The sequence below is a fragment of the Microcebus murinus genome, chromosome 3, assembly GCF_040939455.1.
Source record: "Microcebus murinus isolate Inina chromosome 3, M.murinus_Inina_mat1.0, whole genome shotgun sequence".
Classification (NCBI taxonomy): Eukaryota; Metazoa; Chordata; class Mammalia; order Primates; family Cheirogaleidae; genus Microcebus; species Microcebus murinus.
In genome coordinates this window covers 96,304,307-96,331,717 of record NC_134106.1, presented here as the reverse complement: position 1 = coordinate 96,331,717, position 27,411 = coordinate 96,304,307, and the positions used below count along the sequence as shown (strand labels likewise).

Sequence of the window (27,411 nt, the reverse complement as noted above, 5' to 3'; positions counted from 1 at the left end):
GTTTAAAAGTTGTATCAACTAACTCTAAATAATGCATAATTTAAGCCAATGAATCTTCTCCAGTAGTTTAAGAACTCATTTGTCAAAATTTCTATGTTAAAAAAAAAAAAAGAAGGATACTATAAACTTGGTTAAATCTGCCTTTTCCTGCTGCTTGTTTTTGGAATTAAAATTTCCATATTCATACCAAGCCTTCTACTAGGTTGAAATGAACAGCTAAGTTCCCACTACTAATTATACGATCTTTTTTTCCCCCAATAAGCAGTTGTTATTTAAATATAGTAGCTTGAGGCTTTGAGACTTTATAATTACAGTAAAAAAGTATTCTGATGTTTCACTTGAGATAGAAATGAAATGTTTCATGAAATAGGTGAGTGGTCAGCTCTGCATGCATCGGTGAGGAAATGCAGATATACAAGAGTAAGATTATCATTACAGTGCAAATGAATCTCCTCCCTGTTTCAAGTCTGAAATTCACCAAAAGGGCTAATCCATAGTTGAGGTTTGTTCTTAAAAGACTGCTTGAAAGTTTCATAAAATAGTTGTATTTCTCACACGCCTACTAAATAAAGGTGCGGTGATTTAATCCAGTGACTTTCAGAGGGGCCTCTTCAAATTCCTTATTTTAGAAATTATGTACCTAGAGAATGTCTCATGAAATATACATCTCATTTTTAAGATGTTCTCTAGGGGACACGATCATACATACACGAGGCTACCTTGATTTCATGCAAACGGTACAATCTAGGACATGCGGCATTTAAAAAGGTGCACCCCAAAGAAGATACAATTTCATTGCCTTTATAAACCAAGGCTTTTCCCAAACAATAGCGAACATCTATGCTACTGTAAGAGCCTAAAGCATTTCTACTGATTAGGAGGTAATGCAGAAGTATAATTTTATTTTCTAAGACATTTAAAGCCTCATGATGTAATATGGCTGCTGTGGTTCCAAGAAAACACTTACATTCTTGAGCACTTTTGATTTTTACAGATTAAATTCATTTAACAATTAAGTTAATAGCCTTTTTATTTTAAAGTGCTAAATATATATCTACACTACTATTCTCTAACCTCTCGAACAATTTATCAAAGCCATTTAAATTAGTACAATGGCATGAAGTGTTACCCTTGACACACTGCAAAAGAGAAATTGTTTCCAGACAAATTGGCAAAATCTTTTAATGCTATCAAATTTGCCTAATGCAGTCTCCAGGTTAATCTGTAAAAGGGTGAGCTGTATGTTTGCCCATATCTTATTATCCTTAGCTTTCAATGTATAAATCAGTGCTGACACAGCTTCTTCTAAATCATGCATACAATACACAAAGGGGAAGAAGCTCTAGCATGCCAGAAAGCACTCAAGCAGATCTTGTCCTACAAGGACTGAAAAAGGCAGATTTCTTTCCCTATACCAGCAGAAGTTGAGACGCCGCCGCTGGAAACTTTGGTAATTTCACCCCTCTTTAACATTGCGCAGGGGTTACAAACTGCTTCTGATTCTTAACAGAAATCTAAGCCCTTATTGGTGTTGAAACATTAAGAGTATTTAGCTACCATAGAACTGAAGTTTTCCAGAAAAGTTTTCTGAATGCTGTTATATCTCAGGTCACGTGTGTTCTGAGCACAAAGATATCCCATGGAAAAAGTTTCTCACATTGAAAGAACAATGCCAATCAAACAAGTGAATACTTTTTTTTTAATCAATTCGTCAATTCTGCGATATTTAAAGGAATGTTTATGGAAAGCGCTGTGCCCATGTGACTGCTCATGAGAAACCTCCCAATACAGACCTCCGCTTGTCTGCATGTGGTTGAAGATAAACAGTGTCAAAACCATGCAATAGCATAATTTATCTCACAGTTTCTGGATTATTTTGCTGCACCTTGTTTCTCTCACCCTGCTCACTCCCTTCACCACCACCTTTCAAGCCCTGGGTACTTCTGCTTTCTGTAAACAGGAAAGGATCTGTTCTCAGCCATGCATTCAGTGACAGGCTGACCTTTTTCAGATGTGATTTCCAACTATGTCATGGACTTCTTTTGCATTAAGGAAATAGCAAGAGGAGATTTTCTTCAGTTCTCCAAAAAAATAATAGTTCCAACTATTCAGCCAGACATAAGGTAAATTTGTCGATCTTTAGAATGATTTGGTGATGAGGGCACTAGGTACAATACGGACAGTTTTAGGATGCTTTCCTGGTACAAGGGGCTACTTCCCAGGAGGAAGTAAGCTAGGGCTTTTCTTATTTTCTTGGCAAAAAGAATGGTATAGTGTCATAAGCGGTTTCTTTCCGACTCTCAGCTGACCTAACCAAACACAGCCTTCCGTGTTTTCTCCTCCCTTATTTCCTGACTCCAGTCCTCTTCTTGGCTTCTGTTCAAATTCCGAATCCCCCTCTCCATCTGATCCTTCAGTGTGCTAGTGTGCAAATTTGCGTTTTTTAAAAACTACTTTAAAGTCATGAAAATAATGGGGGTTAAAAAGAATAATATTCATAATTTCTCTCAGTATTAACAATCTATTAAATATGACTCTCTTTTTGGCAGTAGGAGGAGTGTCTTCTGATACCTTGGAATGACTCTAGACTGTCCACTTTGACTTCTCCTTGCACTGATAAATTTAATCTTAGACAATGCAGCAGTGTGATGATGGAATCCGCACATTAAGAGCTATCACTCTGTGCTTCACACGCACAAAATTTCTGAAGCTGATCTGACTTTCTTTAACAGCAAAATAATTTATCCTAGTTTCAGAGTTTGATTTATTCTAGGTCTGAGAGACAATACATAATACTGGTAAATCTAAGTTTTAAAATGATATATTAAATGGCAAAAAGGGTAACCATTTGCTTACTTGACATCCTGAAACACAGAGACATTGCATTCTGCCATTTAAGTTTTCTCATGGGATTTCTTGTTTTGTCTTCTTAAACTTGGATGCAATACTGTTTTTGGATTATACATATAAGATGTACATTAATAACACATAAAATTATATTAATTTCAGTTGGTTGTGTCCCTACTGATAATAACTTCATACTTCACTTCAACGTCTATGTATTAGAATAAGATCTTATTACTAATTGAATTAGAACACGTAAAATATACTTAGCTCTGAAACAATATGGAACATAAAAATCTTTAATAATTTCTATGTCAGAATCTCTTAATGTCTCAACAAAATCTTAGGACTATGCTCCAATTTTGATTTGTTTTGTTTTAGGTCCTAAAAATATCTTAGTTCATGTTTGCATCACTACTGTAAGATGGAAAACCTCAAAAATTTAGTTGACTTAAAATATAGCAAATTGTTAGAATTATTATGAGGGAATAATAGTATTTCATTACTGTATAGAAATCTGTCAAAACATATAAATCACATGAGAGAAAAAGAAAAAAAATTGTTAAGTATATGGGCATGGTTTCTTCAATTTCTTCTTACATGTGTATCAAATTCAAGTCAATATTGAGTGTCTAAATACACAAGTCTTATGCCAATAGTGATTTGTTAAAGAGCAGTCCAAAATTTAAATTATAATATATATAGAGGATAAGAATTAAAATTGATCCATATAAATAAAGACCCTTGACAGAAGTTTCAGCAACCATAACATTTACCTCTGCATAAAAGCACATCAGCATTAACATGGGCATTGGTGAAGAAAACAATCAAGGTAATGACTACTCTGAGTAGTACAAAATAATTTACACTGTGTGAGAATTTAACCCTTTTACAAAATTTGTAAAATAATTTGTTTTTCTTAAAGGAATAAAGAATCTCAGTTTTTATTGAAATAGTCAATGGTATTAAGTTATATCCACTTGTCAATTTATGAGGAATAACTCTGTAATGGAGATTAGGGCAAGTCTCTTTCAACAAAAATTGAGGGAAGGACAGTGGAATTGACATTGAGGTCCTGGTAACTAATCAAAGGTGGTAGAAACTGAAAGTGACAATAATAATTGCTAACATTTAATGAACACATAGCATGTGGCATGGTCTGTATATATATCATCTTATTATTCCACATGACAAATTGGGAAGGTAAGTAGTGGCATACCCCAATTGTATAGATGAGAAAATGAAAGTCACAGAAATTCAATGATTTTTACATGGTAGGTAGCAAATATTCTGTTCATTTTAGATTGGAATTTAGATCTATATATTGCCATAGCTCCCACTTAGTATGCTGTGGCTTAGAAAATAGACTCAGGAGTTTTCTGTTCTTCAAATGGAAGCTTCAGCTAAATCTCTGATGACCATGTTTCAAGGAAGAGACCAGAAGATGAAAAGTAATATAGAATTTCACAAAAGGAAGAGATTATGCTAGGCTGAAGTAGTCCTGAATGAAGTAGGAAAAACACCCCAACATGAGTCAAAGCCAGTTAGATGGAAAAACAAGTGGGTATTTCTTACGGAGAAAATGGTTCAAACAAAGAACAGTTGTGAGCAGAGGCACTGCAGTGTTCAAAGTGAATGTTTGCAAGACAGGCTATTCTGGCTTGAGCAAAGAGCATATGTGCAGAGTCAGTGCGAGGGGACGCTCAAAGCCTGGGGCGAAGTCAGAATGTTAGGACTAGTCAGAACGTCTAAAGAGACTGGATGTTATAACATTTAATAAAAGTCACTGCTCTTTCATCAGGGAAGAGACATTATAAAACATTATAAATTTATAGACATTTGTAGACATTATAAAACTAGGACAACATCCCATAATCCTATAAGAAAGGTATTATTTTCAATAAACAATGATGTTGAACCAGGTAGTGATGGGTTTTTAAAAAAAGGCTTTGTTAAAAATATCTGGCACCTGTGTAAAAATTATCTAATGAGAATATAAACTGGAGGTCAAAACTCAATTAACAGACTATTATAATGGCTCAGAGGTAGCAGAGTGTGCTGTTCAGTGTTAAAGAAGCAAAAAACTAAAGGTCTGTTCTGTCTCATAGGACAGCGTGGCTGGCACATCAAGATCATGTGAATTCATATTTTATAACTATAAAAATTAGATTCACAATTACTCAATCAGATTTCCTTGTGCTTTGTTTGTTTTACTTTGTTTTATAAAGCATTTGTGAAGAAATATTGTATGGATTACATTTGTACATGAGAGATTGCATTATTGAAGAAAAACTATTTAAGGCACTCTGAAGACAAAGCAAAATGCAAAGTTGGAGAGTTTATTGGTAGCAAATATCATCATAGTTGTTAGGGATTATCACAATTCAGAGTGTGCTTTTAAATGGAATGCAAACCAGGAAAATTACAGGACCACGGACAGTTCCCACAGCATTGACAATAGCATCTGCTGAGTTACTGATTTTTAAAATATTTACATACTGAAGACAGCCCCTGGTTGTCCTTTACATCCAAAGACAGCATTTCTGGATATTAAGGGATGAAATTCACCTTTATTTACTGTCTCTCTAAATGAAAAGCTATCCCTATTTGTTTGTTTACAAGGTTGTATGCCACACTGAAGACCCGTGGAATTTAATCTAAGACTGAGGATAGCAAGCCCCTTAGAGTGATAAACCAAGCTACCCTTCAAAAATCTCATCAGCTTCAGGATTACTGAAAACACTACAGTAAGGATCTGAGGTCATGAACATTTGTAGTTTCAATTTGATATCAATGAATTTTATTTTTATGATAATTAAGAAATGTAAGAAATAAACATGAAACTAGCTGAATAAAGAATACATTTGCAATTGCTACTGATATGATAAAGCTAAATAAAAATCATATTTTCATGGTAAAATTTACATACACTTTTCTCTCTTATTGTTACATTTCAATTCTATATTATGTAAGCAGCCTTTTCTCCCTTATCATTACAAAATATGTCATTGATCCCAATTAGAAACCAGAAGAGAGACATTTAAAACCAGAGAAGTGTATGCAATACATAAGTCTCTCTGTGTATCTAGGATACAACTGTGAGTGCTCTTTCTATGGGTTTTAATTGATTTATCAATACAAAAATTGAAGATGATCTAGTTTCAGGAAGATATAAAAATTCTAAAATAGCTTTGTAACAATATACAGATCAACTCTCTTTTTTTCTGTTTGCTAAACCTTCTAATGCTAATAAACAATGCATCCCAAATTGGATGATTTCTTTCCTAAAATGTCATAGTCATGCATATTTGTTTTGCAAATGATATCATCACTTGCCCTAAAGAGAATCATACTGAATTTTGTTATGACTTAAACCCTTGTCTATAAATGAATGCATGTAAAAAATAAATACAAATATTTTCCCCAACCTATATTTTACCAAGATGTATTTTTTCCTGGAAAAGGTGGATAAGACTCATAACAGACACAGGGTTAATGAAATTGGGATAGCGCAAACAAACAGTAAAGGGATACAATTATTTATGAACAGATAGTAAAGTTAGACTGGAATAGAGAGTACAATCTGAGGATGTATTGGAAAATTGAAGAAAGAAGCAGCTGTGATTCATTTTACACAGTACATCTAAAATAATTCTTGTTGAATTTAATTAATATAAGTATCCATATTGAACTTACTAGAGAAGTTAATAGTAAATTAAGTTCGAGTTTGTTTTTGTGATGTTATTAAAAACTAGTAATCTATTTAATTTTAAAGTTTATACATTTGTACTTTTTTGTCTTAAATCCTGGGTTAATTATAGCTAGAAATGTTTTCTCATAAAACAAGAGAACTTTGAAAATTTTTGTACTTATTGAGTACTGTACATACTTCAAGAATAAAATCACAAATATTGACAATAAAGCAATTTTTAATTTTGTTATTTTTGTAAATTATGCAACTAAAGGGAAACACCTAATAGATACCTGAAAACAAATCGGGGGCACAATGCACCATGTCTTCATTCTAGATTTGATTAGGAGGCAGCAAAGCAAAAGCTTTACTGCATTAGTGTTAAATCTTTTAAATATGTATACAATGTTTCTAAAGAAAAGCACTATAAATATTGGTTACCATTTTGGTGAGTCATCCAGTTGGTAAAGACATGGTATCAATACTTTAGTTCACATTTAATTGGGAGTTTAAAAACACAGATGTAAATCTTATGGAAAAGGGATGCCAGTGATGATATAAACACTATAATTTACTTGATATTTTAATATGAACCTGTTATTCCCTCATCATATCTTACTGTCTATAATGTCAGGAAAAGAAAGTAGTTTAAATTGTGGCTGGAGAAAACCAGGTAACAAAATAAAATATAAAGCATTTTCATTCAGTTAAGAAATTAATAGAAACAAGCAAAAAAGTTATGGGAAGTCCTCCATAGATATGTTTAAGAGCAAGATAAATGTCCATCTGCTGAGAATGGTTTTAGTGTGGCTTGCCTGGAGAAGGGGAAGAAGAGCTGCTAATTTGCAAAATTTCCACAGCATCAATTTTATATTGTCAGGATGCTGCCTTCAGCATATTTAGCCAATCCACAGGATTAAAGCAAGTGCTTCCAGTGAAGATTCTGTGATAACTGAAATTTGCTCTAAATAAGGCCTGAATGTGGTAAATCCAATAAACCTGTTATAGTGCATCAGACTGAGCTTTTAGATAATGCTATGCAAAAGATCGTCTTGATGCAACCACAGCACATAATTCCTTCTTACCAGCCTTCTTTTTTCTCTTTTACTCTCTGAATAACTGAACAATAGCATCATGGCACCATGCAGAGTTGTCCAACTTATAAATGCACATGCAGGCATGATAAATAGGATGACACCCTGAACCTCCTTCTCACAGTGAATATTAATAATATTAATAATGCTAATACTAAAATTGATAAGATTTTTATCGAGCCATTACTTGATGACTTATGGGTACTAGTTTAATAATAATATGAGATAAAATTTACCATAAGTTTTAATAATATTTTACCAGATATCATTCTTAAGTTTTAATGATAAAACTAGACTTCATACAAAGCCCCAAGAGATAAGAACTTTTTATTTGAACAATGTAGTTTGAACTATTTTTATTTATAGAAAGTATCTTTTAATGTAAAATTCTATAATATTATAGGTATGATACTAATTAATTAAATAACCTTATAAGTGTGTTGTGATCTTTTAATGTTTCCCTCGTTGTCTTTTACATTCTTACATAGAAAGTAAGGAGAATAGTGGGCATAAATGCCCACTATTTGAGCGTCATCATTCAGCATACACATAGTCTCTAAGACAGGAGTCCTCAAACCTTTTAACAGGGGGCCAGTTCACTGTCCCTCAGACGGCTGGAGGGCCATTGAAGAGTGCGGGCACATTCCACACATGTACACTATGGGCCCGGGACAAGTTGGCTGCTAAGCAGGACAGGCAGCGGCAGCAAAAACACCAGGCAGCCAGATAAATGTCCTCAGCGGGATGCATGTGGCCCACGGGCTGTAGTTTGAGGACACCTGCTCTAAGACCCTGTTCTTGGAACATAGATCTCCAAAGCTGAAATCACCTGGATGCCACACTACTCAGTTCCCCCCATATGCAGACGCCTATGTTTCTTACCAAAGCTGCTATTCAGGATTCACAGTGTTTCACCTTAGAAAAAAATGTTCACTTTCAATTCCTCACATCACACACACATACACACACTCCACTGCACTATGTTTGCAATCTTCTAATCCAATCAAAACCCTGAAATCAGTCTTGGGTCAACTCCTTAATAAATTCTAACTTCTTCAATCTACCCTTACCAACTACTAGTCACCAGCCTCCTTTGTATTTCTTTACATGAACTCTTGCCCCAGCGTGCCCTGGTAGCTTCAAGTAATACTTTTACCTTACTTTTGATTTCTTCAGCATCTATAGCACTTAATGTCTTATTTATAAATCAAGGTATTGTTTATGTCCATTTAGTACATTCTAGTATATTTCCTTTTTCCATTTTGTAGCTCCATGTTAAATTGACCCACAATAGAATAATCATATGCATTCCTAATATCATTAAGTATTTCACGTTCTACTTTCCGGCCTCTTTACTATACATTTTTCAGAGCAGCTGATTAGCCAAATACTTGTGAAATGAACTAGTATACTATATTTCCACATCATTTTACTGTTGTAAAAGGTCTTTCACATATCTTTTTTCCCTAATAATCATAACAAACTCAAACAACTATTATATTTTTTTAATAAAAGTGAAAACTAAGGTTCAATAAGGTTGATTGATTTGCTCATATTTGTAAATCAAAAAATAGCAAAATACTCTGAGAATAAGCCCAAACTCATGTCACTGCATATATTAATAACAGTCTTTAAATTCTGGGGGAAAAGCATTCATGTGGGGGAAAATTATTTAATTTTTTTTCTAAATCAATACTCCATTCCTCATAGCTCACTGGCTCTTAATTTTTCTTTAGTCACATGTTTTAAGGATAAACGAAGAGGACATAAGGAAGAATTTCCACTATGACTGGGCCCTGCTTCCAAATGTATCCTTAAATATGAGAGGAGGGCTATTTGTTGACTTGAATTCCCTGAATATCTTTACTAAGAAGATTAAAAGCCACCTGTTTTAAGGACTTAGAGGTATTACTATTGTAAGATTGCAAATAGTGTACCCAAGGGATGGTCAACTTAGCCATGGGTACACTTTCACAACTACAAAAAGGCAACTAAGTAGGTGCTACATAGGGAATCTCATACTGTTCTGACCAGGCAGATTCGAACACCCTACATCAGTGAGGACGCCTGAAGACTTCCCCAAGCCCACAGTAGTGAAAATAAAAAGAAAGCAAATGAAATCCTTCCAACTTGAGCACTCATAAAAACCCAGGGCCATGATTTCAATGGCTTTGTGCATTTATATCTCAGAAGCCTATAGTTTTTCTGTCTTTACCTGAACAATTAGAAAGTACAAATTTAAAATGAAAATCGCATACATTGAGGAGAAGATGTAGAGGCCAACATCTGTATCCTAATAAACAGTTGTCTTCTTTGACAAGAGAGAGCATCTGTCTTACCGTTGCTACTGGAAAAATAGTGTTAGATCCGACCATGGAGAATTCTGAATATAAGCTAATTCTCAAAAAAGTGCCTGCCCTGTTTATTACTAGCTAAGAAATATTGAATTCCTGACAGTTAATCTCAGCACATGGTGTTTCTACCCTACATTCTAAACTAATGTAAAAGCTAAGGAAAACATTTCATGTCTTAGCATTCACAGTTGATAAAAAACCATTATTTTTAAAAGCTTATATGATATTTTAAAATTTATAAAGATATATATTGACAATATTAGGATTGCCATTGAGATCTTAAATCTGATGTGTACCTTTAGATGACTACTTAAAAATACCTCTACTTGAAACACCAGAGTATAGATTTATCAAGTGAAAATACTTTTTCTTTTTTAAGGTTATACATATATTTTTTCATGAAGATATGAGAGAAGAAGATGAAAGAAAAATATTCACACAAAAGGAAAGACAACTTTCTCATTCTCATATTTCTGGCATTTAATGAAAATGGTGATCTTGAAGCTCTAGAAAAAGCTGTAGCTTTAGGATACAAATGTCTCTAACAAGAAAATATTATCTAATCTTTCCAGAAAAAAATAGTTCACATTCTACATTTCCAATAAGCACCAATGGCAATTGAAAAGGGAGTTACTAGAGTAAGCTGACAAGAAAAAGGAAGAAAATATATCACAAATATCTTTTCATCAGATAATTTCTCTAGGTTTAAAAAAAATTAATCACAAGATTTGAAAAATGAATTTGATAACAACTTCAGGTGCCAGGCATCTTCTAAATAAGAATCTCTTCAAATGCCTTGTGAAAACAATTTAAAACTTACTGTTATAAAGTCTCCTAAGCAACCACAAATATAAACAGGGCTTTCGCCATTTCTTTCTGATACTTTATGTAATAGAAAGTTGACTTTGAAAACAGATGATATCTTAAAACAGTATAAATTAAAACAATATATATACATATAGACTTACAAATTTTTAATGTCAACTGCCCCACGGAAAGCCTTCCTTGGAATTGCTTGAATTTGGTTTTCACTGAGATCACTAAAAACAACAACAACAAAAAGTCAAATTACAAACTATTATTTAAAAGTTATTTTAATTAAAGTGTTTGAGAAGTGATGGGACATCAGAAAAACACCCAAAAAGATCATAATTAAATCGATCGCATCAGAAGCAATTTCTAATACAAATATTTTATATATCTGACATAAACTAAAAGGTTGGAATACATCTTTAAGTATGCTTCCAGATCTTTAATTTTATAATAAATTATGAAATATGGTACTCTTAAATTTAATAGTTGCTCCATTTCTGTGTAACAAAATATTACTTTAAAACAAACAGTGATTTGTTTATAACTCAATTTCAGAGGTTTCTTATGTTTTAGTACTTCCTTTTTTTCCAACATCACTGACATAACTTATGAAGCATATAGAAAAGCAGCTCACTTAGCTTCCCAGAGAAGACAGGGTAAAAACTGATAAAACCTGGTCAGTATGATTAAGTTTTCATAGCACTTTAAGTAATCTTGAAAATGGAACATGGCAGGATCAGCCTAACAATAAAACCAACAGTTTATGCATGAAATATTAATACCAGGCTGATTTAAAACCTTCTTTAAATAACTCTATTATAACCATAAACATGGACTGTCTATATTTGCATTTTAATCTAATTGGGAAATACATTTTAATCAAGGAAGAAAGCACTCCTTGAGTTGGAATGAGAAGTTTGTAAAAATCACTCATCTCATGAAATGGGTCATTATTTTTCCTTCAGAGAATTCGGATGCAATTCTATGAGCTCACATAGTATTATTAGCCTTAACAAATAGGATGTTAATACACATGCAAGAAATCTCACTGAAAATAGAAAACCCTTGTCTAGTTTTAAGTTACATTACCACACAGCAGAAAGTTGAAATATCAAATAATTAAAGCAATAATGATGGAATTAAAATTTAAAGATAACTGATTCTCACAAAGAAAGATGAAGCTACTGACCACAGGTGCAAAGCAGATGAAAATAGAGCCATCTTCCAATATGTGGAGGCATATTGGACAGATTCATCCACATCCTCTCCCTCAGTCCCGCTTATAACCAGAGCTTGTTCACACACTTGTGGCCACACAGTAGAGACAGAGAATTGGCAGGTACAGAGATTTAGTGTGTGGTCTTGACCTTAGTAGCACCAACTCTTAAAAACCGAGATTTGCATCTGGATCTCAATATCCTTGATGTTCACATAAAAAAAAAAGTTTGCTAGGCAATTTGTAAAAAAGAAAAATAATAAATGATATTCTATTTAAAGAGTAGTTATTTAGCCCAAAAAAACCCACATATTTTATTTCAAACAGTAAATCTACAATATGTGCTTTTATGTAGGAGGGTTAAGGCAGCCATCCATTTCCTAAGCACATAGCTCTTTACTGCTTTCAATAGTTTCAAGCATATCGCTAAGAGTAATAAAGCTTCATTTCCTTAAAAATTGCTTATTTCTCCAGCTTGGGATTGATTTAGATTGACTTCCTTCCTTTGTTTAATTACACTGAGTTAAGAATGTTTAACAGTATGTATTTGAAAGCCTTCGTACCCGAAACACTGTTCAGAGAATGCTAAGAGCGAAGAGAAAGCAAACAGAGGAGAAAGAAAATTCAGAAAGTAATACAAAAATAAGGAAGAAGAAAAAATGAATTCAAGTAAATTTGGATTTATAATGCCCCCTGAAAACCATTAGTAGTGTTTTTGCTGTTATGTTTCTGCCAAATCCATGTTTTCTAATCACTTATTTTTATTCCACTTCTGAGACAAAGAATGCCTCAGAGTGTGTAGGTGCATGTAAGAGGCAGAGATGTTTGTTTCCGATCTTGCCTGTTCCCGGGGTCTGCAGCCTTCCCATCCCACAGCTGCAGCTACTTCACCCCTCCCCTCCAGTCTCCCTCCAGCTCAGTCCCCTGGCAGAGATTTGTCCTGGAGTCCATGTTCTCAGCTGGGGGTAGAGCTGGGCTGAGAGGAAAGTCAGGGAGGTGATTTAAGGTGGTTCATAGAAACATCATTGAAACGCACAGTCAGAACACCATTCCTTCTTAAATTCGATTTTAGTTCTTCCAATTACCTCTGACAGAATCCTAGGGCTTAGAATAACTTTATCCTGCTAGGCCTTATGAATCTTTTCTTTTTACAAAGAGTGAGAGACTGTCAGGCTCAGAGCCTCCTTATTCCCTTAGGGTTAGTGGTTTATATGGGGCTGCCTCCTTTAATAGAGGGCTCCTCAGACCATGCTCTGGGGTCTCAGGTCTGGGTCAAGCCCACTCTGGCAGGCAACATTAGTTATGGATGCCAGGTCCCTTGGGTTAAGTGGGCCATGTTCACCCAGGAAAGGAGAAAGAAACTAACATGTTTTCAGTACCTACTGTACGCAACAGTTGATGTTTTAGAAAGAATATATTATCCCATTTAAACCTTATTTCCTTTATTCCTCACAACCATCTTGCAAAACAGCTATTGTTATCCTGGTTTTACAAGAAAGGAAACTAAACCTCAGAGATGCCAGGTACTATTGCTAAAAAAATGAGATATATTGTTAAAATAAATATATAGGAAACACAGGTAAATAGCGAATTAAGATTTGGGATAAAGATGCTACCAGGGGCTATTTAATTTCATTATGTCCTTCCTGTGGTCTAGAATTTAGAAAACTTTCCTTAACTCATTCTGACCTCTGACTTATATCATTTTTCAGAATGATGGGTCAGATTGTGTTTGCACAATGATCCATATTTTCTGCATAGAACCATATGAGGGTTAGCAGTTATTTAAACCCAACATATATTTATTTAATATCCACTATATGTAATGCCAGAGTTATTGAGTTGGGTAAGGCCGATTTCCTGTCCTCAGGAATTTTCAAATCCAGTAAAGGAGATACAGAGTGTGGCCAAATAGAAGGGCAAGTAAGAAAAATTCAAATTGTTGAGTCAAAAAAGCAAGAAGGCACTTAGAATAAGAACAAAAGGCAATGTGAAAGTGTCAAGATACAAAAGTAAGGCACAACACTTCCAGTGGCATAAATGGCTTAAACAAGGACACAGAGATGAGAAAACATAGCACATTTTTACAGGAGTAGTTTGTGGTCTGGTTTGCTGAGAGGGTCCAAAATGTGTAGTTGAGCAACAGGAGAAGAAGTTGGATGGGCAAATCCACTCCATGGAGTATGGACTTTTCCACACCAATTGAGAAGTGTGTTCCCTTTTACAGACAATGCTGGTGAAGGGAGCAGGACACAGGCTGTTCCTTGGACTAAACTGGCAATGGAGTTTAGGATGGATATGTGGAGTCAAAGATTCAAATTTAATCACATAAAATTTGGAAGACCAGATATAAGAATTCCAAGACAGCTGCAGGGAAAGGATAGCGAGAACCTCAAGCAATGTAACCACCATCAATTTATTGCTTGCATAAACAGGGACCGCAAATGGATGGGGCATCTCCACAGTATGAACAGAAACGGTGAAGAAGACTAAGAGTGTTAGCAGGGATGCATGAAGACCCCAAACTTAGAGGTGGGTTGCATGTGGAGACCGATTAGGTGAGGGACAGAGAGGAGGCTGGGGTCACTTTGAGGTTAGATGGGAGGGACCATTAACGACACTGGGAAATCAAAAGAACAATATGGAATGTTGATTATGATTGGTTTTGAAAATTTTTCAATCTAACTGGAGAGATGTAATATATGTCTCACAGGACAACAAAGATAGTGACATCTGAGAAAGGTGATCCTGGAGGTAGATCAGAGAAGGAACAGTCATTGGAGGTTTGGTTGACTCAGGCCACCTTCAAAGTAAATGCTATATTATCTGAACCTTGAAAATGATTGAACTCAGTAATTCTCAGCTTCAGTGCTGGGGAAAGGGATGATAGGTGGTGGGTGGAAGGAAGCACATGAGAGGGGCAGAGCACACCCAGACTATCTGAGATCAAATTCTAGTTCTGCCATTTATTTGGGACTTTGGGAAAATTGCTTACTTTCTCTGTGCCTCAGTTTCTCCATCTGTAAAATGGAACAATAACAGTGCCTAAGTCATAGGATTATTAGGTAGATTTGATGAATTCATACTTTCAAAACGTTTAAAAAGTACTTGGCACCACAGTAAGCACTACAGAGGTGATGGATATGCATGTTACAATTATTCTACTTGGAGACTCTGCTATATGCCCCTGAGTATACCTGCTCTATTAATAATCATGATGGGAGTGTATGATTCTGCGACCTGTGCAGAATAAACAAAATGAGTCAGAACAACTGAGTTAGTGGGATGGAGCTACCTTGGGAAGAGTATGTAATTATATCACTAGGCAATAGAATGTAAAACTTTTTTTTCAGAGGAAGAAAATGGCTTGATTGGAGTTGACTTTTAGGAAGATCAATCTGGAAATTGGTTTCAGAGTAGGCAGGGATAAGGGGCAGAAGGGAGGTATTAAGCAATATCTCAGAGAGCCAGTGGGTCTCCAGTGAACTAGGCAATGTTTATGGAGAAAACATTAAGTAGAAAAGTTGGGAATTGGGCTCAGGTCCAAATATAAAATCTTCAATGCAAGTTAAGGTGATTGTCATCTCAGGGAGAGCTTATAACTAGGTGAATTTGCTAAGTAAGGGAATAACAAACATTTGCTAAGTAAGGGGAAAAGTGTTTGGAAAAGATAAGCCTGCTAATGATACACAGGATATTGGGCAGTTGGGTTTGAAGACAAGAAGACTAGATCAGTTTTGTTAAGAAGAGGTTACTGCAAATGCTCAGGCATGATGATATGTAATTTTCCATAGAAATTAAAAATATTGAACACCATAAATTTGAAAACCTGGTTTATTAATTTTCTAACATGACAAGAAAATGAAAAGAGCTGAAGAGACTATCCCATTCTGAAGCTAATCTCAATAAAAATGATATGAAGGAGGGCAAGTATGATTGGTGCCAAATTGCAAAGATTTTATGTTCTTGGCCTCTGCACAGTTGGAAAGATACAGACCTCCCAGGACCACACCCAAGAAGTGGCCCCAGTGGCCAGTCATGATACCTTGGCAGGGGTGGGGAATCCTTAAGGCAAAATGTGGCCTTCTAGGTCTTTAAGTATGGCTTTTTGTCTAAATCCAAATTTCACAGAATAAATCCTTTTATTAAAAGGGGTGCAGCGGATAAAGATTAAGCTTTTCTTGCCTCTTTTAGTACTTAATAAAGAACAATCTTGAAATCAGAAGGCTGCAGGTTCCCCACCCCTGCCTGGAGTTTCCGATTTTAGACTCTCCCCCTACTATATCCAACCCATTCAGAAAACCACCTTAGCACTGTCTCCAAATTCCGCCCTTCCATTCTCCGCTGCCACTGTCACCATTAGACCATTCATCAACATGCATCACCACTCTCACAGATGACTGAGACTCCAAACTGATCTCTCTGCCTTGACTTATCACTCCTTCCAATGCATCCCACACACTGGTATCATAGTCATATTTCCAAAATTGAAATTGTATCAAACCACTTCCTCTTAAAATCTGGATCATCTCAGTTAAGGAGACACCACCCCAACAGGTACTCACACCAAAAACTTCAGAATTTGCACTGGTAGCTCGTATTCTTCTACACCCAACACCCAATCCACCAGCAACTCCTCTCAACTCTATCTTCAAAATATATACAGAATCCAACCTTCCTGCACCTCTGCTCCCCTGAGCAAACTCACCACCTCCTCTGGGTTATGTTAATAGCCTCCCGATTATCTCTCTGCTTCTGCCCTCACCTTCCTATAGCCACATCTTGCTGTATTTCTGATCAACACTCTCAACAGATGTCTCACCTCACTATGAAAGAAACGTAAAATCATCGTAAATGTCTACAAGTCCCCAAAATGTACTGGTCAACACACCCTGATTGACTTCATCTCTTTCTACTCCTCCCCTCACCCACTCTGCTCCAGCCACACCTGCCTCTTTGGCGTTTCCTGAAAATGTTCCTCATTCTCTTACGTCAGGGCCTTCTTGATGCCTGCTGTGCCCCTATTTCCACCTCAGTCTTTGCTTCAGTCATGAATTCCATGCTCCTAATTCACCTTTTATATAGTCTTCTTTCAAATAGCTCAACTTTTGCACATTCTCCTTTTGCCTAACGCACCCAGTTCCTATCACGATGAGACGGAGAGTTAAATACTGTTCAAGACACAGACCAAGTAGTATCTCCTTCAACATGGTATTCTCCAGATCCTCAGCTGAGCCTAGTGATAAGATCTCTGCAGTCTATCAGCTATGTGGTATGTGTAAGGTACTTAGTCTCTGTTTCCATTTGCTTATCTGTAAAATGAACTAATAAAAATAACCTCTTAAGATTGTTTTGCCTTGTACAGATAACAATATTGTTATTAATGGTGCAAATTACTATTTATATCATTTAATAATAAAATCATTGCATAATTATTTTTATTTTTCAGAAGTCAGTTGTTCCCTCTTCTGTGCTCTTAAGGTGATTTGCACACATATTTAGTATAGATCTTTAATAATTTTAGTTGACATTTTTAGATTATACATGGATGAGATCATGTAGTATTTGTCTTTTTGTGCCTGGCTCATTTCACTTAACATAATGTGTTGTCCAGATTCTAAAAAAGTTGCTTTCATAGAAGCAGAGGGTAGAATGGTGGTTGCCAGGGGCTAGTGGGCGAGTGAATTAGGGAAATAATGGTCAAAGGATACACACTTACAATTAGTTACACACTTACAATTACAAACATAATTTTAAGAGATCTTTTGTAAGGCATGTTGACTATATTTAATGGGAATATATTGTATTCTTGAAAAATGCTAAGAGATTGGATGCTAAGTGTCCTCACCACAAAAATAACCATGTGAGGTAGTGCATTTGTTAATTAGCTAGATTTAACCATTCCACAATGTATATTTACTTCAAAACGTCACATTGTGCATGATAAATACATATAATTTTATGCCAATTTTAAAAACAAATAAATTTGAAAAAAATGATTTGAGTACAATTTCTTTCCTAAATAACTTTCTCTCCTGTTAGGCGATATGATAAATGAAGGAAGGAATTTTCATTTATCTTGTTTCTGCAGAACTACTAGTATGTGATAGGCTTTTAGCAAATGTGTTGGCAAGGGAGAAAGGAAAAGAAAAAGAAAAAGACTTAAAAAACATGGCAACTTGCTGGATGTATATGGGCAAAGGAGAGAGCTGTTAAGTATGTGGTTTGAAGAGTGATAAGTAACAAAATCTAGAATTATAGATACAAGTAGAAGAAATCAGGAAAGAAAACTGGACTTATAGACATAGTGGTGTCAAAGCAATGAAGGAGAAGTGAATGACAATATTTCATAAAATGCTGGGGATAGGAGATTAGAGTAAAATAAAGAGATCAGATACAGAAATACAGATCAAAGAGTCTAAACTATAATGAGAATTGAACAATACACTGCATATATAAATATGCTTTTAGGTAGTATGAGTCAACAAATTTAAGATTTGCAAGTTATTCTCCCTAAGAAATTTATGCTCAGTTTACTCAAGATTTTAACATTTATAAGCAGGAAAGTCAACTGTGGTCTTTTCTTGCCTTCATTCTTATTTTTTCATTCATGTTTTCAAAAGGGTTTATTGACGTCATAAAGTCTGATGCAATCCTTATTTATGATAGCTTTATGGTATGCTTTTACCATCAACTTGACATCCATTTCTTGATACATATACTGTCTCCTCTACATACGTCTTTCTTCTTCCAATTTTTAATAAAATCCTCTGTAGGATAAGTATTTTGACCATTCTTTGTCAGACGTCTGAAAGAGCTCTTTTTAGGGGTTGTTGGGGCTGTTCCTTCACTGAAAATTGTTTTGTCACTGGAAACCTGAAGGAACTTCCAGTATGCAACAGCCAAAGCTTTATTGAGCATAGTAATAATAATAAATATCTATTTTCTTCTAATCTCTAATATGCCTTGATACCAGCACTTCTTGCTCTTAACACAAAGTGTCAACAGAAGGTTATTATGCAACTTACTAACAATTATAAAATTCTGTAGATATTTAAGTGTGAAAAGTGTGTACCTTAGAATTAATGAAATAAGGTAACACTCAAAGCTAACATTTATTAGGCAATTACTAACTGCTACGCAACACACTTTAATTTATTTAATTGTTTCCATAATCACATTAGGGTGTACACTCTTTTCTTATTTTGGAAATGAAGAACTGAAGTTTACAGCAGTTACATAGTTTACCTGTGGTCACACTACTAGTAAGCAGTGGAGCTAGAATTTGAACTTGGCTCTGAGGTTTTACAAACCTCATAATCTTTACCACTGCTATCCTGCCTCATACAGGAGGTGGTTTCTGTAGAGGTCTGGATCTCTGTCATGATAGTTCAATCACATTGGAGCTGTGGTTTCAATCTGTAGTTTAAAAATCATCCATAAAAATTATCTAGGGGGATTATTCTGAAAAACAGTCTTCTGAGTGCCAGAATTATTAGGCAGAATCTCTAGGGAAGACATCCCGGAATCTGCATTTTTAACAAATCTGCCAGGTAACTACTGTGCCCACAGATTTTGAACCTTGTGTTAGTAACTCACTGGAACATCTATGATAAATGGTATCTTCTAGCTTTTGTTTGGTTTATAAACATGGCATTTGTGTATGTGCTTCTAGTTGGAAGTTATGAATGGCAACAGAAAATGAAAACCAGGAAACACTGTTAAATCCAAGAGGAATGGATAGAGTATTCTGGACAGAGAAGAATGCTGAATAAGAAAGGCCACTTTTTATAACACAAAATTTACCACTTCAAATATTTTGAAGTGTATAGTTCACTGCCGTTAAGTACATTCACATTGTTGTGCAACCATCACCACTACCCATCTTCAAAACTTTTTAAGAGGTCACTTTTAGAACACTTTGCATGACGTGAAATCTTACAATCAAGATACAAATCTTGGAACAATAAAGAATTCATAATGTAAAAAACTTTTATCCTTTCCCTTTCTTCTCTACTAAATAGCTTCCATATCATTACTTCATATTAGACCAGATCATTCTTTCCAAGTGATATTTGTCCTCATTTAAGCTACTTATAAGCATACTTACTAAGTGTATTCAAGGAAGAGGTACCTAATTCAGTAGAGCCACCAGGTAATAAGAGATACAAAAAATAGTTTCCACAGCAACAAATAAAAAATAACCTTATTTGCCTTTATGAGGAAAGCCACTGAGCTGATGACTTATGTTTTAGAGTAACCCATTGTTTTTTTAACATCTAAGCACAGGGATAACCACAGTGGTCTCAATACCTACAGTTGACTGAAAAGGTATTTTGGTGGGTGGTGCACTAGGACAGGTCTAGAAACAGGTTTAGATCGAAATCCCTGGTTCCACCCATAAAAACTTGGTAAACATGTGATCTTGGTCAAGTTTGACTCATATTTTCTTTTCTCTAAATCAAGAAGAAAATACCAAGCAATGCTGCATCATGGTTCCTATGACAATGGAATGACCCTATGTATTCTTCGTGAAGGTATAAACTACTTCACCCAGTCTTAGCATACAAAAGCACTGGGCACGTGTTACTTTCTGCACTTCCATTAGTTCAATTCAGGTCACTTCAAAAAGTAATTAAAGCAGAGACAGTGCTAAACACATTGCTAGCTCTTAGAAATAAAATGACAAAAATAGCAAAGTATCTTCTCCCAGGAGCTCATATTCAGAAGAAGAAAGCAGGTAGATAAAGTGGCCATTATACTACTGAACTGATTTTAAAAAATCAGTAACAAAATATAGAAAGTCTCAAAATAATAAAGGAGGAAATATACTTTGTTATTGCTTAGAGTGTTGGAGATGGTAGATGCTAGTCAAAAAAGATTTTGCAGTGGAGTTTCTTAAGTTTATGTATAGATTCCTGGAATATCTATGCATACACAATCTAATACCAACACATATTTTCCTGCCAAGCCTTTGTACGTGGATTTCTGTCTGCCTTGAATGTTCACACATTATCCTTTACTTGATTAATCCTCCTACTCATCCCTTGGAACCGACTTTGAAAATTCTCGCTTGCAAAAATTTTTGTCTAGAATATACTGGAGTAGGCTCCCTTCCTTCTACTCTGGTAGCTTAGGATATTTAACTGATATTATACTGGATTATAATCATTAGCTTACTTGTTAACACATCCCCTGAGAGCCAAAGTTCCCTATAGATAATGCATAATTCATCATTGCATCCCCAGTGCCTGACACAGTGCCTTGCTGTGGTCAATACATCATAAACAAAAATGTCTATAGTGATTATTGATATTTAGCTTGTCAAGAAAATTACTTATTTAACAAGTACTCAAAGTTCTTCTTAGATGACATATGAAAAGGTTATATTCTACTTTGGCAAATTATTAATAAAACAATGATATACTTACCCTTTGGTTCTCTATGATATGGTATAGATATTCTTCTCATAATCCAAATATCTTTAATGATATCAGTAACATAAAGTAATTATCAAAGATAGAATGTTCGTGTTGTCATAAGTTCCTTGGAATTTAAATGCCTTTCTTAGGCCCTAACTACAGTCTCGGTCTCAACTGATGGAGTTTAAAATCTTTTAATTCTCTCAATATTGGGTGCAGGGGTATGTGTGAGTTTCTCAATTAAGTCAATAAAGAATGGATGCTAACCAGGAAATGATCGTTTCCTGAATACCCAACTCCATGCCTTTGCGTCAGGAATTACACTACTCATTTACGTAGATATATAAAAAAATTTGACCCTACTTTTCTCATCAAAATGACTGCAATGTAGTAAGGAAAAGCAGACAGGTACATGTGAGTGAAGGACAAACACAAACTCATGATGACATGCATGCATAAATAAAATAATGGTGAGTTGGCATACAAGTCAGGAAATGCTTTTGAAAAAGGAGGGCACTGAGTTGACTTTTAGGGAAAGTAATGAGGATGGTTTGATAAGGAGAAATGGGAAGTTATTTATAAAGCATCAGCATGGTAAGATGAAAGATACAAGTATATTAACGGTGGCATCATTGGGGGTGAATGGAAAGAAGACAGAATTTGTTTCATTTAACAATTACATAGAATGAAAGAAAGAGGTTGTGTTGGGATTGTAGAACATTTGAATAGTCACCTTAAGAGTTTTCAGTTAATCTTAATAGTGAAGAAACAAGATCATTTTTGTATTCCCTATTCTTTAACAAAACCTAATAAAGGTTTCAGAAATCTTTGTGCAAAAATGACTAGAGTTCACCATCTAACTGTTTCAGACTGGCGAGACTTGTTATTTTATGCCCCTGCAAACTTTTCCATATCAATGTCTGTACTCAATTCTGACTTTATAAAAATTTTTAGTCTATAAAGATAGATAACCATCACGATTTCCTTGTAGAATTTACAGATTTCAACTAAACATTGATTCTAGATAATTAAGAAAAATTACCAATGGGAGATAAGCTTCGATTGAAAAAATACCTGCAAATAATGTCACCAAAGCATTTGTGCCCCTGTAATATTCTGAAATTAAAAAAAATAAATAAAAAATTTAAAAAATAAAGAACAAAAACATCCTTAAAAAAACAAAGACTCAATAAGTAAAACTGGAAAGCATAAAACACCCACAAAAAAGGCCCCCAGAGAGAAATTATTTGTAATAGACTTTAACAGATTTACTGAAATACAGTTTACATACCAAAAAGTTCGTCCATTTAAACTGTACAATTCAATGGTTTTTAGATTACATATGGAGTTGTGCAACCACCACCATAATCCAATTTTAGAACGTTTTCATTACTTTTCAAAAAACCTTGCACGCATTAGCAGTCCTTGCCTTTCCACCCCCATGTTGTAGCATATATTTGTACTTCATTTATTTGTATTGCTCAGTAATCCATTGTATAGATATAACACTTTTTTTGGTTATCATTCCTCAGATGATGGATGCAGCAGACTTTGTAAGGCAATGTCAATTACCTCTGCTGGGGATTAGTAAATTTAGTGCATTTTTTGATTCCTTTGCAGAATTTCTGTACTTGGTTTTACACTTCCTCGTTTAACAAGAGCCCAATTATTAGACCATGGCCATCAAACAGTGGCTACTGCTTTAGATCATCTCAAATCTTTTTAGATACCACACTTCTCAGAAGAACTGTCTGTTCTGGTTCTATACACTGGGTTGTAGTAGTTTTCCCTCAATTTTACCTTCATATACCCACAATAGCACGACATATTCTCTTCATTGTGCTAACAGAATTTGTACAGACTACAGAAACAGCTCTTAATTTATTTTGAACTTGGGATGAAACAGTTTTCAAAATTAGGACTAGAAGTACTTTCCTATCATTGCTTTCCCCACATATTTATATCCGTGCTAATACAGAGCTGCATAAATATTAAATTGTATAAATACTAAATTATATACATTTTTTCTGAATGTGTGTATGTGTGTACCTGTTAATATGTGTGTTGTGAGAGAGGTGGAGAGAAATGAGAGAGAGAGAGGAGGAGAGAGATTGAAAGAGAGAAACTCACCATAAGCAAGCATGGGTATATATAGAGATATATATCAGTTATATAGATCTCTTACGTGTATCTCATTACCTGAAATGTAGGCACGAAAATTGTGAAATACTATAATCTAAAACAGTTTTTCTTCAGATTTAAAAGATTTTAATGATTTTAAATTTAAAACAAACCTATACTATATAGTAAATCATAAAATGATAATTTTAGAAGCCTCATTTGAGGCTTTATTCTCCAGAAAAAAAGAGGTAAAATGAAAGTCATTCTCAAATACGTTCACTGGAAGCACTCTTTACATATTCATTTAATTCTTTTATTTCTAAAAAAGCGAATGCCACTTTCAAGAGTATGCCTTTTCTTTTAAATTGGCATCTGTTTCTTACTAGTTCTAAAGATTTTTAAAAAGTTATAATGTAATCTAATGGCGCTGAAATACTGCATCAGCTTTTAACAAAAGAGCCAATACTGCAATGCTGCTATTTTATTGCCCAGGACGTATGGTTTCTAGTTGAGTATCCCATTAACCTTAGAGTGCAATGATATCATTTTAATTATATAAATTGAAAAAGCAACGTATAATACCTATATCATGTAAAAATGGATTCGCTTTATGTGAAAGTGTCTAAACTATCTTTCACTATGAAGCAATAAATTTGCTTTAGATGGCAAACCTGCCTGTAAATTTAATTACTGGTAATTTTATTTTCCTCCACGGTTTAACCTCTCTTAGAGTCTGACCGGGAATATCATAAATCTGTACTTCTGTGGACTACTTTGGAAACTACTGAGTAATGATAAATGAGTATTTGCCTGTATTTTAACTATGGAAAAGCAAAGAAATATAAATGTGGATGGGAAATAATTATGCCAACCTATAAAATTCATCACAATTTAAATTCCTAATTTAATAAAAAGTATGGTTTACTCGATGATACCCTTTTGTTCAAATATCTAATTGAATAATATATTTCATGGAAAAGAATTATTTTCATGTATTTGAAGACCCAAATAACTAAGTACACGTAAGGAAAAAAAAAAAAAAGAGTTTCACGTAACAGAGATGTTTGCATTAGTTTAAGAGAAAGACAAACTTATATGCAGTACAGTGCTGCCTAAAATAACATAGTATTAATATCACAATGGTTACATGGAAGGAAACTCATGGAAGATTCAGGAAAGGTTTGGAGGTACAAGAAAGAGTTCCCCATAAATGCTTCCTATATTTCTTTAGAACTCCTTATAGGATAGCTGTTTCTAAAGGAGTAAAAGGGAAGCATGGTTATGAAGGATGGAAGTTAGTATACATTTCCAAGTTAATTTATTGTGGCATACACCTGCTGAAAACAATCGTAGGTCTTCCTGAGAACAGAAAGGAGGGTATAGCACAACATATGTTTAAGAGCCATGCTACTCAAACCAGAGTAGCATGCTCCGTGCTCTGCCACCTACTAGCTTTGTGACTTGGGCAAGCAATTCAACCTCTCTATACTCCCACACCTTCATCTGTAAAATGGGCATAATAAACTGCCTACCTCATAAGGTGGTTGCTTGGATCGAGGTTATACAATGCTTCATGGAGTGCTCAGCACAGAATAAGCATCCCATACACACCAGAGCTGCCATAGCTATACAGAATTATGCATATTTCTATTTGTTTCCTCCACTTTTGGGTGAACCTGAAGACTTGGCCTTAATCATCTAAGAATTTTATCCTGGATGTGTCATTTGTTAGCTCTGTTACCTAGAGCCAGTTTCTCTTCTTTTAAACTTCTCCAAGCTTCAGTTTCCTAATCTATAAATTAAGGCAAACATTTAGAACACATTTCCTACGGCTGGTGGGAAAACTATATGAGATATTCAGTACAGAGCCTTACATATATTAATAACATTTAGTAAATGCTTTATATTACCATTTTAATGTGGATATATATAACAACAAACAGGATTTTGGAAGATGTACTACAATTTCGGTAAAATTTTAGCACACCAATTATGTCTATCAAACTATAATTTAGGAAAACACAGAAAATCCCTTTTCACAGTTAAACACAGTATTTACGAATTATATTACTGTCATTATCAACAAATACTTAAAATGATCCCAGTAAACACGGAACTATTTTAAGATACACTTTAAATTCACGAAATTTAAATTCACCATATACAGTTTCTGAATTACAAAGGAGGATAAGAGGTTCATAACCCATATCCGGGCATATCACAGTGTTCTAAATGTAAAAAGCCATTTTATAATTTTTGAAAGGCAAGCTTAGGCTAATGTTTCCACTAAATCCACAAATCGCTCTTGATTATGCAGCTAGCAGGCAGCTTGAGGGTATCCAAAGTCACATTTTCATGATATCCTGATGTCTGCACTAGAGGTAAAACAGAGTTAACTGCAAACATAAAGCCTGAAAGGCAATTTATGGTTTTAAACTTGGTGAGTGCCGGTAACTCCATTACCCCTGCTGCCTGCTCGGCCAGCAGAAAGACCTCGATCCAGGCAGAAGCCCAGGGTTCTCCTTACTGTAGGCCGCCTATTTTCCCAAGCACACCAAACGGCGATGGGGCTGAAAGAAAACTGCAGTAGTGCAGACAGCATTCAACATGCTAGGGAAAAATCAAAGAAATGACTGAGAACTGTGCTGGAGTAAGAAAAAAAGAAGGAGAAAACGAGAGGACAGAGAGGGAGAAAGGGGGATAAAATAAAAGAGGAGGGGGATGACAGGGAAAAATGACAGGAGGTGCAGGACACACAACAAAAGAGCAACTTGTGCAAATGAAGGAAGAATCAGAGGATAGTTTCTAAAAAGGAACGTTTTAAACTGTCCATTTTATTTCTTTTATATAATTAGTAGGAATATGTTTCCACTTTTAGACATTGTTCTAGTTGATTTACACATATTACACATTTAATATTCACAACATTACAAAATAGCTATTGGTATCTACAACACAGAGATGAGGAAAGAGAGATATAGGACGGTGAAGAAACTTGCCCCAAACACTCAGCAGATATTATTAGGGAAGATGGCAGTGAACAGAACAAAGTCCCAGCCCTCAGGAAGTTAAACCTAAAGTGAAAGTGCCATAGGCTGGATTTGCTCTGAGTTTGGAAAGCTGCTTGGAATTTGAAAGAGAACAAAGAGATGTACAAGTGCATCGAATGTGTCCATTTAACACGCCTTCCATATTTATTTATGCTGCACAGTTGCATCTTTATCTTGTGGCACAAAAAGTTTTGCAATTAAAACATTTCATCAATTGTTCCTTGACCCAATCAGATGATAGAATTTCAATGAGACAAAATTTACTTTAATGTTTTTAATGCCACCCAAATGCTTTGGTTGCTTTGCCAGCTGTCAATGGGTATTTTGACCCACCATATTTTTGCTGAATGTCTTTTAATAATGTACATCATATTTCACAGTGCAAGTTGATGGAGAACTGCATTCCAACTCCACCAACCCTTACCCTTCCACATGCTTAAAACTCAATTTAGATGCCAGAATAAACCCAGACACAATTTTGCTGTGTAAGTCAGTCTACTGACCACCAAATCAATTCTGCCCAACAACTGTTCCAAAAAGGCACTTAAATCAATTTGCTACAAAGGTACTGCAGAAAATGACATTTGCGCAACTATACTTAGCCGTACACACAGATAATTAATCCCAGCAGATTTGAGGCTCACATTTGAGTATAGCTCTCAGTATCAGTGTATCTTTATGAGAGATATTTGTTAATAAAATAATTCCAATATATACATATCATTTACATGTGTATTATTAATAAACTATAAAGTATGAATAGCTTTTAAGATTTTGATCTTATACATCAATTTAATACATCCTTT

The 27,411-nt window shown here is 34.9% G+C and overlaps 1 protein-coding gene across 2 annotated transcripts in view; it reads right to left on the bottom strand.

Moving 5' to 3' along the window:
* Positions 1-27,411, bottom strand: part of SLIT2 (slit guidance ligand 2) — a 345,517-nt gene that overhangs the window by 128,917 nt on the left and 189,189 nt on the right. For both annotated transcript variants that reach the window (XM_012737490.3, XM_012737492.3), the window contains exon 5: positions 10,952-11,023. In XM_012737490.3, coding sequence (XP_012592944.1) covers positions 10,952-11,023 — 72 coding nt within the window. The remainder of the gene's footprint in view (positions 1-10,951; positions 11,024-27,411) is intronic.